This window comes from Branchiostoma lanceolatum, chromosome 18 (assembly GCF_035083965.1).
Source record: "Branchiostoma lanceolatum isolate klBraLanc5 chromosome 18, klBraLanc5.hap2, whole genome shotgun sequence".
Taxonomy (NCBI): domain Eukaryota; kingdom Metazoa; phylum Chordata; class Leptocardii; order Amphioxiformes; family Branchiostomatidae; genus Branchiostoma; species Branchiostoma lanceolatum.
This window is the reverse complement of record NC_089739.1, coordinates 6,870,082-6,886,794: the sequence shown is the minus strand read 5'-3', so window position 1 is coordinate 6,886,794 and position 16,713 is coordinate 6,870,082. Positions and strand designations below refer to the sequence as shown.

The 16,713-nt window shown below is 38.2% G+C and overlaps 1 protein-coding gene across 5 annotated transcripts in view; it reads left to right on the top strand.

Annotated features, from left to right (window-relative positions):
- Nucleotides 1–1,038: 1,038 nt before the first annotated feature.
- Nucleotides 1,039–16,713, top strand: part of LOC136423745 (solute carrier organic anion transporter family member 5A1-like) — a 27,566-nt gene continuing 11,891 nt past the window's right edge. For 2 of the 5 annotated variants that reach the window (XM_066412011.1, XM_066412015.1), the window contains exons 1-3: nt 1,039–1,167; nt 13,894–14,798; nt 15,339–15,677. In XM_066412011.1, the coding sequence (XP_066268108.1) occupies nt 14,048–14,798; nt 15,339–15,677 (1,090 nt within the window). In that variant the 5' untranslated portion in view covers nt 1,039–1,167; nt 13,894–14,047. Of the gene's footprint in view, nt 1,168–4,210; nt 4,430–9,730; nt 9,846–10,633; nt 10,738–13,893; nt 14,799–15,338; nt 15,678–16,713 lie in introns of those variants that run through there. The other 3 variants (XM_066412012.1, XM_066412013.1, XM_066412014.1) reach the window with 3 other exon arrangements.

Below are 16,713 nucleotides of genomic sequence, written 5' to 3'. Positions count from 1 at the left end.
TGGGATTGGATTTCATTGATATTCTAAACCCTGCCAAGTTTCATAGTGGTGGCTGGAGTGATTTAGCGTTGAGTCAACGGGAATAGAACCCGTGTCTTTCGGTTCTGTACGTCCAAAATTACACCTCACCTAGTTTTACACCCCCCACCTTGATCGATTGTGTTTCTTTCAAAATTATGCACCGTGTGAAAATGGATACTTGTAATCGACGTTTTAGAGTTTCACAAACATGTGGTAGAGTCTGTCTGTTTCTGATACGGAGGTTTAGGTTCAGAACAACGTGGGAATAGAACCAGTAACCTCCAGCTCACCTCAAACAAGACATTGACTAGAGAAAACGTTTCATGTCCAGTGCTTTCGGTGTTCCGACGTGGCCGCCAAAATATATCGATTTCTTCAACCCTGAAAATCATAGCGCCACGCCGATTTTCGTAATCCTATCTTTGGCCTAATAATTGATATAGATTGAAAGAATACTTACCGTAGAGTAGACAGGAAAGAGAAGATCCGTAGTTTTAGGCCTACTATGTGTACAGGAGACACGCGGGTTTGTGAGTGAAGTCGACAACCACATGCAAAATAAACCCCAGGGGAAAATCCCCGCACGGACCAATCACGTGCCGACCTGAGGAGGGCGCGCCAACATTTGGTATCGTCCAGAAGGGTGAAAATCATTTGGAAGCAAAATACTACACTAAAGCATTGCATATGTCCAAAATATAAAGACAGATATCAAAAGGACATTTTATATATATATAGCAGCAGTCTTGGTTTTAACTATTTGCAAAATTATTGATTAGAATAATACAAATTATCGAAGTAGAATAAACAGACTTACCTTATATCTTTCAGAGTAGCATCATCCTATGACGATTTTGGGGCGAGGCCAAAAATCTAGTTCACAACATCAAAACGTGTATAAAGTATCTCTTTGGTAGAAAATCAAATTACTAGAAGATCAAGTACTTTTTGTTTTATTGAAATTATTTATATAAACCCTATTGTATATTATTTTTGCTATCAATAAAGATTTTAAAAGGATCTTTATTGTTTTTATGAACTTTAGGCATCGCTGCGGTGAAGTCGCTGAGGTCAAAGTAATGCCAGAGAAGTACACGTCGAAGAAGACTTGTCTACGCTTGGCGAATCTTCAAGAAACGCGGAAAAGTAAGTCATTTGGTGTACAACACATCTACACACAATACATGATACTTTCTTCTCCATATTTGACCCTTTTAACTTGCTTTGAAGTCAGAGAAATATAAAATTTGGGCAAGTTTTTGTCCTAAATTCGGGTCCTCCCACCTATTTGTTTGTTTTGTAGATACGCTTTTGAAAATTGCGTAAGACGGTAGCAAAGAACGCCAATGGACTTACCAAAACAATTGTCTGTCATTTTTTTCCCTTTTAGAAAACTGTCATTTACAAATTGTTAATTATTCTAGAGCCAGGATAGCCCTATATATGTTGTCCTTCTGTCTTGAAATAGCAAATGAATTTTGTTGTTTCTACGTTGCCAACCCGGAACTAGGAAATGCTAACTTTTTTCTAGTTTCATTCTTGGTTTCGTCATTATCATGTTATCCTAAATCATGTTATAGAAACTTAAACCCCACATGATCATGAATAGCTCCAAACTTTATGATAAGCCAATCTCTTAAAACTTACCGTATTTCTTCTTAGCTTTGTAATGATAATTTAGAATGAATATTTAATGCTTTTTGGGGAGTTACTTTTATGCACACATGTTGAATACTTTATGAGAACCAATCGTCAAATTTTACCCCTATTGTTCACGAATTTGTCTGTTGCAAATTAAATGCATTTTAACCCTAGAATTGGGCCATTGTCTTCAAGGCACATGTACAGATGTAGAAATTGCCTTGTTTAAATTATTAATCCTTTCAGTTTCATGTTATACTGTAAATTTAGAAAATTTGTAGTGGTTTCATTTTAGTGGTTACTTGTCCACCATGAAATCATGACAATGCGAGTGTGGCTTTCCATTGAATTTCTACCGTACAACAGAGTTTTTCCAACTGTGGATGAATTCAAGGTGAACAAAACCTCCTTTCCCCTCCTACAGACCTACACTAAAAATTAAGATTAAGAAAGAAGAAAACATTTCAGCTGAGTCACGGTGCTTGCAGATAGTAATACAGTTAAGTACAAGTTGATTCGACTGAAAATGGTTGCTGAAATGTTTTAACTTGTTGAGGAAAGGTTTTACCTACGAGCTATGAGCACACAAATAGAATAGAGGAACCGTTCAAGCATGTCTGCTAAATAACTCTATTTACGTCATGACCCGTAAGGTGGACACAATAGGTGTGGTACAACCACATAGTTTTACAACTCGTTTGCGAGAGGATCAATTTCTTCCGGAGTGTGAGTTTTGTGGTCATGCTTGTAGTTTTGTGGTTGGGCAGCATTCCTTTTTCCAACTCAGGAAGCTATAGATGAATTGTTATGATATTTGATATTTCCTAGAATCTTGACTTATCCAAGAAAGGGCTAGATTTTGGGCCCCCTGAAAGCTTCCTTTTTTTACCATTTTTCAACTATTAAAAGTCCTGTTTTGCTTCACTGAAGGCCAGATGAGTTTAGAATATCCACATTTGGAAACTTAGGTCAAGCAGTTCAAGGGAGACAAACATAAGTTGTTGTAGGAAGATGGATATAGTTACATGTATTGTATCAGCTATAATGTATAGTATTGAGACTGTATAGTAATATAGACAGTAATACAATCAGTGGATACAAGCTTTATAGAATGACACAGGGGCTTACTGCCAAATTGAGTCATTTACAAACTTACATGTTGTGAAATGTGACACTCTCTCAAGATCTCTTGTAATGCACCAGTGGTATTATGTTTTAGCCACATAATAACACACTTAACTAAGTGTGTTGATAAGTAAACACAATATTAATACAGACAGCTTTGGTTTCAGTTACATGGCAGTTAGAAACACTAAAGATGTTGTACAATGTAGCCATTACAATTGGTACTATGTAACAGTCAAACCTGCCCAAGAAGACCACTCATGGGACCTGTAAGATCTGCTCTATTTGGTCACTGTAGACAATATTCTTTTATGCTTGTGTCAGTGAGAAAAATTCAGTAAGGGACCACCTTGGCCAGGTAGTCCTTATGTACAGTTGGTCACTTGTACAGGTTTGACTGTATACAAACTAGACCTGTCAACTATACTATAGTGACAAGTAAACACATGACAGCTGTGGCAACAATTTAAGGACATGTACAGCTAAGACCACTGAAAAGCCATTACAAAGATACAAATGATAGGTAACTGGTAAGCACATCACAGACAGCTGTGTCAATGTTAACAGTAACAGGTCACAGCTAGACAGTTTTGCAAAGTAACCATTGTCATTACATATGTACAAACTATCCCATGTAAGTTATAACTTTTTTTCACTGTCTGCCCAACAGATTCTTAGGTAAGCTAGTTTGTTTTGTACCTTTTACAGCCACACTTCTAACTGTCAGTCTCTATTGGCACAATCTAAATGCAACTGACTGGCTAAATACATCACCTGTGTTATGTGTATTTATATAGTCTTGGCTCATTGCACACAGTAAATGTACCTACTGTACTGAATGATATACATGTGACTTGACACGTAACCAGAGAAGAAAGGCGCCTAGGCAGTATCAAAATGCTGGTAACAAAGCCATAGAGGCTTATATGGACCCTTACTATACTAATAATGAGTTTCAAATCTGAAACTCCTTTGGTCATATACACATTGTATTATTACTGTAAATCCATATACTTTTGTTTTGGTTTTATTTTGGAGTTGAGGCAGTTCTGTGGTACTGTAGTTGAATGCAATTGGAAATGCAAATTCAGGGTGTCATAAATGTGTGGTTGAAAGAATAAAACCACCGCAAAAGTTTGAAGAGTTACAGTATGACTATGAGGACAAAAAAGATATACCACAACAAATTGAACACACGGTCTTTCATATAAAGAAACTTTAACGTTCTGTAACGACTTGAAATCTAGTGTAGGGCTTTAATTTACAACAATCTTAAGATTTTCTTTAAAGATTTAAAAGAACATATGCTAAAAAAAGTAAAATAATGGACTTTGCCCTTTCCCAGTGTGTCATGTGAGAGTGAGTTAAAGCGTGTATTTGACATACCAGCGTTTCCCTATCATAAGTCCGGTTCAAGAGGACTTGTTTTTCAGCGTCTCCATTCAATAGCCAATGGGACTGCAGTATGCTGTACAACCTACGCATGTTGTTAATGAATGATTTTGAAGTATTTGAATGTTCTTTTGGGTCAGCAAAATTTGTGCTTTGTTCCGTCTGTACTTTGTGGTATTTTATTACATGTTATAAAATAAAAGCAACTTGATGCTTTTCTTTGGATTGGATTGGACTTCCAAATTTGAAGGTATGGCTAGGATGATAAATATGTAATTAATTGTACAGATGCCAAATTGGTAACGTTTTTAGGAGAATCAGGGAGGTTTTATCAATTGATGAAACCTCATTGTTAGAATGGTTTTGTCTTTGTGGTGTCGTGGTTGATCAGTCATTATAACTCAACAAGCTCTGTATAGATTATCATGATTTTTATACTGTTGCCAGTAGGTACTTAGTATGTCATTTCATTCTCAGATTAAGCCAAAGTCTGATGTCAACTAGGATTTTGCCACAGTCAATATTGACCGAAGGAGGCCATATGTATAAAACCATGACCAGTAAATCTTCACATACAGAAGAAATTGTTATTTTGTTCAATGAAGAAAATCTTTGGTTTTCAAAAGGATTTTTTTAACTGAGTGAAGGTCAGAATAAACTGTCATCATTCCGCTGGGTACCCTACTAGTATGCCTGCCACATTAAAAAAAGTGTATGTTCAAAATGATCTATAATGCAACATCAGTAATCCCCAAGATATGTACACTTCAGATATCCAGGTGTTCAAGACATTCTTGGAAAGGCCTCTAGATCTATAGCACTGCTTTTTAATGTTGCGGGCTTATCTTCAATTATAGGTGCAGTAAGATTTGGCACATTAAAGCAGGGAGGTTTCTAACCTCCTTGGTCAGAGCATGCCATGTACATGTAATGTTGGAAAGACTTCCTTTTTACTTCCTTCTCCAGTGACATTTGTAACTGCATTTTGTCCTCTAATTTGTATGTGAACGATTATCCAATCAGGACCATTTTCTTGTAGCCATGGGGAAATGAGCAGGTCTTACACAGACCTTTTGTTCAGTAATTAGATGTAATTACTAGTACCAATTTAGAACCTGTCAAACAGGTTGGATGGCTGAAAAAGGGAACAATGACTTTGCATTAAATAGAATTTCGTCCCAAATCTTTACTTTTTTGTGTGCTTTTTCCACCAAAAGTAATGGTAGTATGTAGGTACTGTAGATCTTGAAACATTTGCTGTGGTTCGATTTTCACGATTTGCACGGTGACCTCTCCACCGCGAATTCATGATGCCGCCAATATGCGGTTTCAATGTATTTCTTCTGTACTACTACAGAATTGTTTCAACTGTGAATTTAGAACACTGTGAATACCTCCTTTTCCCCGGCCCTGTACTAAGAAATAAACCCACCACAGAAGTAAACGAACTTGAAGCATGGGCTGTTTATTTAAGCTCATATGTCTATTCAAGAAGGTTCCTTGGTCTATTGCATCATGCATGGCAGCCTTTGAATTTAAACAATTACTACTGTACATACAATCTGTCAACCTTACCTCTGCTGCCTAACTCTGTAACCAATAGATTATGTGGTGCCAAACGGCTATACTTCAGTGTGCTAAAGGTTACAACTTACATAGTATTAAAACTCAACAAAGCTCAAGTTCATTGAACTTTGAAACATGAACCTGAGACTGCAAAACCAAAAACATATGACAGGGGGCAGTGCAACCTTGGTTGATAGATTGTTGTGTAATTTCAATCATCTACCATGGGGCTTTTGAGCGAACACGTACACCCTATGCCAAACCCTAAGGGCATCCGCTATCATCAATTGTACCAGACACAGTCGGTACCATCTTTGCTTACTGTAAACACAGTTGTTATTATGTTGGAAAAACACCTGGTTGTTTCTTTAAGGACTGTAGCATAGTAAGCATACCCAAAAGCTGGGATATATGTTTGTATGCTGCCCAAGAAGAATAATGGATACCGGTACAAAAAAAGAATTACTATGCTCTTTCATGAATCATCTTTTCGAAAAAATAGTTTGTTGGAAATTGTATTTTTTATGGTTCTCGTAAAAGAAAAAGAGGTTGGGTATAACCTGCATACTGTTGTAATTTGATATCTTGCTGCAGGTACATTGTATCTCTTCTAGCTTCCTGTTCAGTAGTTGTATGCACATTTAAGTGTTCTAAAGACAACAATTATACCAAGGTAAAGACATTACAGTCAGTATTCATCATTTCTGAAAAATTTACAGTAACAAAACAAAATACTGAAAATCACCTCAATTAGCTGGTTAACAGTAGCCTTAAGTCATTGAACCTAGTATGATTGGTTGGTAGACAGTAAGTTCAGTGACATTTGTAAAGTAGCTTTGCAACAACTCATAAACAAGGTTTTTGGCCACAACGGTGCCAACCATGCATTGCATGTTACTTAAGAACGTTAACTTTATTATATGTCATCTGGAACATCAAGGTTGGTAAAATGTTTTGTTGGTTAAACCATCAAATTGAATTTGAACACAGATGATTTATATATGACATGTTTTAGAATATTCCCTGTCCATAAATAGATTTGCTCTATCAGTCTATGCTTGCCTTTTACATTTAAAGGTACATTATACTAGTAATGTACCTTTAGAACATAAAAGAATTCAGTCGATTTCCAAAACTGTATTCTTCTCTTTTATTTCAGATATTTCATGTTTATGTATTAGGTGCCAAAAATGCCAGACATATTTTCACCTACAGCTACCATGAAATTAAGAAATTATCCAGTAATTTTCACCATGTTTTCAGCTATCAGAGCAAGCCTTCTGGTGTTTCCATTGGTATTTTGCTTTGCTGCTATAAATACTAGTGATGGACTTGCCTGGTAGCAATACAAGAGTCAAGTGGAAGCCAAGGAGCTTGTTGAAAAATTCTTAAGCACTTTCTTGACTTGTTGTGACAAGACCTAATGCATGTACCCAGTGGATGTAAAACTAAAAGGCTTTCACTAATTCAGGATAGACTGCACGCTTCAACTGTTGCAGAATGGAAATGTCAAGGACACATTTCTGTAGCTTTTATAGCTTGTAGAACCTCCTTTCTGGGTACATGTAACACACCAGCTTCTGCTTCTGTATTCTGTACTATAGGACATGTAACCGCCCTTTAGCATAACACACCAGCTTCTATCTGTATTTGTATAGGAGATATAACCGCCTTTTGGCATAACACACCAGCTTTTGTATCTGTATCTGTATAGGAGATATAACCGCCCTTCAGCATAACACACCAGCTTCTGTACCTGTATTTGTATAGGAGATATACCCGCCCTTTTTAGTAACACACCAGCTTCTGTATCTGTATCTGTATAGGAGATATAACTGTCCTTTTTAGTCACACACCAGCTTCTGTATCTGTATAGGAGATACATCGTATAACTGCCCTTTTGGGTAATACACCAGCTTCTGTATCTGTATCTTTATATAGGAGATTTAATTGCCCTTCCTTTGGTATACCCATGCAAACAATAAATTCTTTTTCTAAGTTCTTGAATTTCTTTCATTATCTTCTTTTAGACCTTGGAAGACTGTATCCGCTTTCCGATGTTTCTTGGCAGTTACCATCATATATTTGCTGATTTTGCAGGGTTTTTTTTAACGATTTATAGTATGGTAGCAATTCTTTTTTTTAACCTGAAGAGATATTGATATTGAAGTCAGTGTCCTTAAAAGAAACTGGATGGTATACATGTATGCCATAAATGATAAAACAGTTACTCAAGCACCTCAGTTGCAATCCAGGATAACATTTTGAGACAGTCAGACATTTCAGACAGCATCCCCTGTCTTTCGTCAGTGACTAAATGGAAAAACTGGAGAACCAGGTTTTATACCAAAACTCTGAATTGAAATGTTTGGAAATTGGATGATTGCATTATTTATAGTTACTACAGTAACTGAATAATAAACAAGTATATATTTGCTAGCACCCTTGAAACAGTATAAGATCATTTTCTATCATTAACCTTTCATAGACTTTGTTAAGTTAAAAGAATGACGATGATTGAAGATGCTATTGTATTTGTCTGCCAAGGTCGCAGTAATTTGCCTTACCCCTGGGACTAGTGGCACGCACCACCTGTTATCCAACGCAATGTATAGGACTGTTCCACTTTTCAAAACTGGGGAAGATACATGTATATTCAATTGGAATTTTTTTCTCCCGAAAAAAATGTGTGTGTTGAAAGATATGTATTATGTAAATGAAATAAGGTATATATTGCACACATAGTCTTTGAAGAACGTATAGTATAAAGTCATGGTTTACAATATGTGTGATCAAAGTTAGGACAAAATCATTTCCTAATTTTAGTTTAAAATTTATAAATCTTGATATTTGTTCTCGGGGTTTTCTTACATTGTCCTTATTTGACTCTTTGTAAGTGACTTGTTCAAATCACATGAGAATAGAAATTTTTTAGTGTCATTTAATATTTATCAAGTAGGAATTATCAATGAAGGTCTTGCATCCAAAGATTTTCAAAGTAAATCATGGTGTTATAACCTGTGACAAATTCAGTAACAAATTGTTTTGCCAAGGTCTAATACGCCCTTTTCTTTAATGAAAATCAGACATCTATTTATCTATAAATGTATTGATTATATATTGATTTCATAGGATGAATTGCAAGCAGAAATTAGTATTTTTGCCAACAATAGCGAATCAGAGATGGCAGATGTCATTCCCTTTGTGTCGGTCTGAAACAAACAAACAAACAAACAAAGAAACACACTCACACACACACACAGGCAAACTAAAAACAATACTTTACTCTCTTCGGGTTTAAGTAATAACTTTATTTTACATGGTCTCCAGAAGCCAAGAGAATCGTCCGCCTATACCTTATACGTTACAGTTAAAAATCTTTAATATTGAGTCTGAAACTTGTTAACCGGTAAGTGTTAAAGACCTGACTAAAATGATATACAACTATAGAGATTACTGAGAGCTGAATTTTGTTAGAGTAAGAAATGATATGATGATAATTTACATGCATCAAGTATCATTAAGGGTTTATTTTTTTCATCTATATAATCCAAGATTCTATAATTTGAACGTTTATGAAAACGGACCTGCGCGATCGGCCGACGAATTCACCTCGCAAGGGATCTCACGGAATAGGTTAGCGTTGACGCAGACGCACTGCCGTTACCTTGGCAACGTAATGAGTTGATCCATGTTTTGGGGAAACGTTTTGTCTGACACAGTTCAGGGCCACTTTAATATTTCATCACATGTCAACCTGGACTACAGGTCACTGGAGATAGATGGCAAGAAACCACTTACTGCACAGGGGTGTTTCTTATCAATCCCACCTTTCCCTTGTTGCAAAAATTACCTATAAAAATATCTATCACCATTTAATGCTGTTTGATTAAAAAGTAATAATAACTTAAGCTTCAGAAAATGTTGTTGCATTTTAATTGTAGGCTTTTTAATATTTGATGCGAAGGAGTCCCTGATATTCAATGGTATCGTCCAGGTTAAAAAACACAAGGACATTGCTGCCATACTTAACCTGTTAATAAATGCTCAGCTGACTTACTGGTACCAGTCTGTGCCCATGTTAAGGCACAATTGTAAAGGTGAGCTCAAATTCTTGTTAGATATTAGATTTTATTGCAGGTAAGGTTCATGTCTCTGTGTTGAATTTATTATGTTCTTGTTGTTGGCCCAAACATGGTAGCTAAGGTGTGGTAATTACATGTATGGTGGTATTAACAATTCCAGGGTCACAGAAGAAATACATAGCAACCTGAAGACTTAATGATTTATGCTCATGTAACCAGGTATATTTTTGTTGTACCTTGTGTAGAAAATATTGCAAGGATTGAGATTATTGTTTCTGTATTTTTTTTTTTCAAGTGGTAATTCCTAATTGATACCGAGCTGTATTCTTTTAGCCCAAGGCAAATTGTTATTTTTTGTCCTTCTCGAATTTGTGTTGATTGTAGCTATAGGTATAGCTAAGTGAAGATGATCAAGCATTGATATACTATTTGTACGTATGTATATATGCTATGATATGTGTGCTCAAAATTTGTGATATGATCTCACTGTGGTAGAGTAATACTGTAACACAACTTACAGACTGTTCCAAGCACCAAGGTTTTCTTTGACCAGGTAAAATTCTCTTCAACTCCCTCTCTAAATAATTGTTGTGTTTTGCGTTGAAATTGTTACTTAAATCTACTTGATTAACCTACAAAATTTCTACTTTCCAGCTGCGTAAGCTGCTTAAAACGACCACAAGTAAAACTGTAGTTAATACCTAAATAGTATGATAAGTGGTTAATCTCGAGATGACCTTTAGAAGACTGGTTGGACTAGGTCTTTAAAAGGCTCGTGTTTACCATCAGAATGTTCGCGAACACAAAATTTATGTTAAGTCATCTGCTAGATTGGCCAACATGACAGTGCTAGAAAGCATGGATTACCATAGGTTAAACTGGTAAAAAGCAGTCGTTTTCAACTGAGGTGAAGCATGAAGCTTTTTCAAGTAGCTAGTAGTGCAATTTTATAGCCAAAATACTGCAGTAACTAGACGGTAACTTATGTGTGCATGGAAAGATAAATTTTTTCTTATTAGGAAAGTGATCTCGATCCAGTTTAGCTCACTGAAGAGCTAATCTTCCACTGGTCGTGAGGGAGAAGACAGATGCTATGTACAGTATTTACAGGTTCATTGTACCGGGGAACTTCCCCTAGCTCTTTTGTGACAAGCACAATGAACATTGGAACGCGGCTTAACGTCCCGTCCTAAGGACTGCGACCCTTTCCGGTAGCGTGCATGCCGGGTGAGCGACACAGCCAGGATCGAACTTGCAGCTTCTAGTTCCAGAGGCAAGATCGCTATAACCACTGGACTACACACGCTACAATATACAACATGTATAACGCAACACGGGTCCTTTGTGGAAGCTTGTCCTTTGATGCCGTGCTATATCATGGATTTTGTCAACATTTGAAGGGTAACATATGGTATATATTGATTTTCGTCTTCTGTAAATGTCAAAGCTGACATGTTTATTATGAAGCTGTCAGTTGTAAGTAATGTGAAGGTAAAGCAGTCATCCTCAAGTGCCAAGAATTCTTCTTCTCTTGTCATCATCAATGGAGGTAAAGCATGATGCTTTTTCTTGTACGTTACGTGCAATGCGGCTTCTCTATGGCTCGCGTTTTCACCCCTACTCTTCTTGATAGATATGCTGGGTTCTTTTGCATGCAAATCTAAAGGTTAGGCTAAGTCCTGAAGCTCTCAAAGTAAAATATTTTGTAAATACAATGTACACATAACACATTTATGACAAATTTGTGTGGTTAGGTTTGATGTCCATTTATGTGTTAAGCTTCTTCAGAATCTTGTCTTTACAGACATTTGGAAGTTACTAACTTAACTCAATGAATAATTAATTTTTGATTTAAAGCTTTTGTATGTCGAGGCACGTTGAAGCTAAAAGGTCACTGACCCCAATGGCTATTTATAGTGAACATTTATACCTGTCATATGAAAAAGGGATATTCTATGACTTGATATGTGTGGGATTTTAAACATTCTACAACAATTTATGTCCTTGTTACTAATCACTACATACTATATATGTTAACCTGAAGTGTTTAGCAAAAGGGCAACAATCCGCCGGGTAACATCAAAAACAGTGGATTTGAGAGATATCTAGTACAGCACCCCCTACCCTGGGGGTCCAGACACCGTGTACGGCTAGCGGAGCTTGGGTTTGCAGCGGATCTTGGGGCGGGGTCGGTCTTCGGGGGGCAGCGGGAGGGTGGGCCGGGAAGCTTCGGCGCGCGTGCGGGCCTCGGTAGCGGGCCGATACACGGTGTCTGGACCCCCAGGGTAGGCGCGCGTGCGGGCCTCGGTAGCGGGCCGATACACGGTGTCTGGACCCCCAGGGTAAGCACCCCCTGACATGCACAGTTTGGATATACATGAGTGCATTATACTGGGGGATGTTGGGTTGGAGATCTGTTTGGATGTACCGTTTCAGGGTGGCAGAATTATGTACCCTGGTGGAATTATTTTAGTAGATAATCATTCACTCCCTGAAAATTGAAATCTAAATCCCTCAAACATTTGCACATTGATATTCTATATTGATACCCCACTGACAAACATTTTGTCTTTTCCAAGCTCAGTTCTTGTGATGAATTAGTTAAGAAACGTAAGATACAATGTATACACATGTACCATTTATAATTTGAGGCCGATATTTGTGTAACTGGACTTTCATAATAATCTTGACAGTGTAATTCATCTTATACCACTTAAATGTTGTGCAAATTTGCCCGAAGCAAGCCACATTTGCTTATGTGCATCAAGATTGAACTGGAACTATTTTAAGCCTTCGTAGTAACAAAGTCTTTGTGTATACATACTGCTGCAACCAATGCCACACCCCACTAATGTCAACAACAAGTCTACTGTGCAACTGTACAACCCCTACACATTAATGTGTGTTAGAAAATAGTGGTGGGAAATTCTTTGGACCAAACCCACAAGGTCTGTTTTCTTTGTTTGACTTCCTTAGAGCTTAGGAACAGGTGGTTTGTGAAAAACAGGCCATACCAATTGGATATGTTGGTTATCAGATTTAAAAGATGATGCTACTAAGTAGTTAAAATGGAAGATCAGCATGAAAACAGAGTCTGAGGGGAAAGTCTGTTTCTTGGTTCACACATTTTCAGTGAGCGGATAATACAGTCAAACCTGTACAAGTGACCAACTCTACATAAATACCACCTTGCCATTGTGACCACTTTTTGGTGGTCCCTAAGATAATTTTTCCCATTGACACAAGCATTAAGCATCCTGTCTATAATGACCACCTGTCCACATAGATCAGATTCTATCAGTCCCCTGAGTGGTCTTCTTGTGCACTTTTGATTGTAGTCTGATTCAAGTTTTCCTCCAAGCCAATTGTTTTTATATTGTTGTGTAGCTATTTAATGTTTACTGTGAAATGTCGGGGAACCATAGGAATAAACTGGTGTGGCCATACTTAATATATGCTTAGAGAGTTAGAGTAGATTCTAAGGAAAGGAATGTTAACTCTAACAAACACAGTTGCTTTTAGCATACCATTTGTAGATTAAATGGATAAAAGGCAGGAAACGTGTAGACTTCCCTTTTTTGTTTGTCCACAGAAACAGGTGGTCAAACTTGACTGATTATACTGTAACAGTTGAACCTTCTGTGACATAGTTTCACTCGTGAGCCTGCCTGCTACATACAAAAGCATGGTACTAGTATTCAGTATTGTTAGTTAGACAGTTAGAATGTTTTCCAGACATTTTGGTGTATAGGGTGTGCTCATCTTCATTTGAATAGCCCTTGGGACGCACAGTTGCGCAAGGACTTGCTCGTACTAGTAGTCGTGGTGTGCTTCCATACTATTTCTTATAAGTGCTGAGTTCTAAACAGAGAAAGCAGTATGTACCATTTTATAAGTATTTGGTACGTATGAACTGCGGTTTGAACCTACATCCTCCCGAATGCATTTGGTGCATACAAGTTGGTTTCATCATCACTGGTTACAAATTAAAGCTACTTAATATATGCTTCAGTAAAAAAATTGTTGACCAATTTTGACCTTTTTTTTGTTTGTCCTCTTCTAGGTGATGGTCCCAGTGCCTCTACTATGCAGATCCAACACACCAACCTCAGGAAACTGTTCCCATAGGACCCTGATGCCTTAGCAAGTGTCACCATAGCAACCATCTCCATCGCAACAGGTCGTCATAGCAACGCGTCCACATAGCAACCGTCAGCATGAATCGTTCGAACAACCTCAATGCCTTGTCATCTCCGGAAAAAGTCGACATATCACTGGCGAGCTACGACGAACAGGGGTTACATCAGTTGCCTCCGCCAGGTTCAATCAGCAATAACACCACGTTCGAGGAGGCCGCGTCATCGCTTCCACTCGCGCCATCGTCACAGAAGAGCTCGCGATGGCGGCTGGGTCTGCCGCACGAACCGACAATCAAGTCCTTTATCCTATTCCTCTGCTTGCTAATCCTCGCTCAGGGAATTCTGGTCTCCGGGTACATCAACAGTGTCGTCACCACGATAGAGAAGAGATTCGAACTCCAGAGCACGTCAGCGGGCCTGATCGTGAGCGGGTACGAGATCGGAAGCCTAATAGCCGTATCGTTCGTGAGCTACTTCGGCGGGAAGTCACATCGACCAAAGATCATCGCGTGGGGCAGCATCTTGACTGCGATTGGTTCCTTCCTTTGCGCGCTCCCGCACTTCATGTCGGCGCAATACCGCGTCACCCTCACGCATAACTATTCAGACGGGAACTTGTGCAATAGCGGGAGGTGGACGGACAACCACACCTCCGCGGAACCGATAGAAGACGAGGAGGAGGTTTGTCGGGACAGGCTGGAGAACTCGCTGTACATCATCCTGATCTTCGCTGAGATCCTGATCGGGATGGGCGCGACGCCTGTGCTGACGCTGGGGACCAGTTACATTGACGACCACGTGTCCAGGGAAAACTCCTCTTTGTACATTGGTAAGATGGTGGCGATCGTTAATAATGTACAACAATATATACACAGATTCTGTGAAACTTTATCACAGGGCACAAGTTGTCCATAACCACCAGGAAAACTCATCCTTGTACATTGGTAAGGCAGTGGTGATCATAGTGTACAACAATCTATATCTGTGAAACTTGATCAGACAGAACGATTTTTCGATATCCAGTAAGATCTACAATGATTATCATTCTTACTACTAGGACTGTAGCTAGCTGCAACACGGTTGAGAATATCTTGTTTAATTTGCAGATTTTTATTGCTTATGTAATAGTCTAGAAAACAGACGCTGTAAGATGGGGAAAAACTTCAAAAATCTAGGTTTGGGAACTCTTTTCAAACTAAAATATTTCCCCCTCCGCCCATGTGTTTTCCTGATGTGAAACAGGATATTGGAGATTTCTTTTTACACAACCAATAAATCTCACCTGCTGACGTTTCAGTGTCTGTTAGACACCTTCTTATGCTGATATGAAACAGTTATTATATAATGCCACCAAATATACCCTGTACAGGAATGCTATACGCCAGCGGCGCTCTGGCCCCAGCCCTCGGATTCCTCCTCGGCTCTGTCTTCCTAAACATCTACGTAGACAACACGACAGTCAACATGGATCTGCTGCAGATCTCACCGAGCGACCCTCGCTGGGTCGGCTGCTGGTGGGGGGGATTCCTTCTCTGCGGCAGTTGCATCTTGGTTCTTGCGCTCCCCATATTCGTGTTCCCGCGGTCGTTGGCAAAACCGGAGACCACGGAACAGGGGAACGAAGTGTTGGAGTCGACAGCGATCAGCGAGAGTGGTCTGGAGTTGTCAAAAAGGGAGAGAATGGAACAGCTGGAAGAGCAGCTTCGAAGTAAGTATCAGAAAAAATGAAATTCACGGAAATTGAAAAAGCAAGATTTACTTTTTTTTATTTAAAGAAGCAAGAAAGCCTCCAAAGCCATGCATAAATCTAAATCGTTCTGCACTTTCTGTTGTTGAGGATGAAAATTAAGAAAGCATCGTGCGGTGTGAACTTTTTTAGTTTTATCTTTGTCTTGTAAAGATATAAAAGGTAATTGCTTTTATGATATTATGAATGATGAAATAAAGGGCCGCAGCTTACTAGATTTTGCTATTATGCATGAGTGTAGCTGCTATGCAACAGCAATAAGCAAGAGCTATTTCAGAGCCAATACGTGTTATCCACTGTGAAAAAATGGAAGTCTACGGTAAGCGGTGCATTATTTATACAGTGCAAACATGCATAGCGAAATGCTTGGCTGTTGGCAATGTCTTAGAAGCTATGGCTGCTTAAAATAGCTTTTGAAGTTTGCGTCGCAAAGAACATTTCTAGAGAATGCCATTTCCATGCCTACAGAATCATGGTGTTTTGTAAAAATTGACAAATTTGAGTGAAACCGTAATCAACATCAGCAAAACACTAGCTACTTGAGGATGCTGTTCGCGATGTCTTATCATTTTGTCTTAATGATTCTTAATTTTGACAGATGTCAAAAGAAAGTTTAGTTTCTTATTTTAAAAACATGTGGCTCTGCACTTGTGATATTGAAAAATTAGGGAGATGATTATTCAAAGTTTTTTTAAAAAACTATGTCTGTTGCCCTCATTTTATTCAGAAAGGGTACTGAAAAGTCCTAAATCCCATTACAGGGCTCGAAATTCACATTCAGGAAGAATTTTGAAATAAGGTAGTAGAATGTCAGCAAAACGTAATTGCAAACCCTACTGACTCTCTTATTCTTAAGAACTTCAATTTAAAGCTAACGTTAAAATTCTAAACAAGACATAGTAATACACCAAACAAGTACAACAAAGATTATATTGCTTTTTCTTTGATATCAAGAATATTCTGTATACAAGTGTACACAATTACCTTTACCCTATAG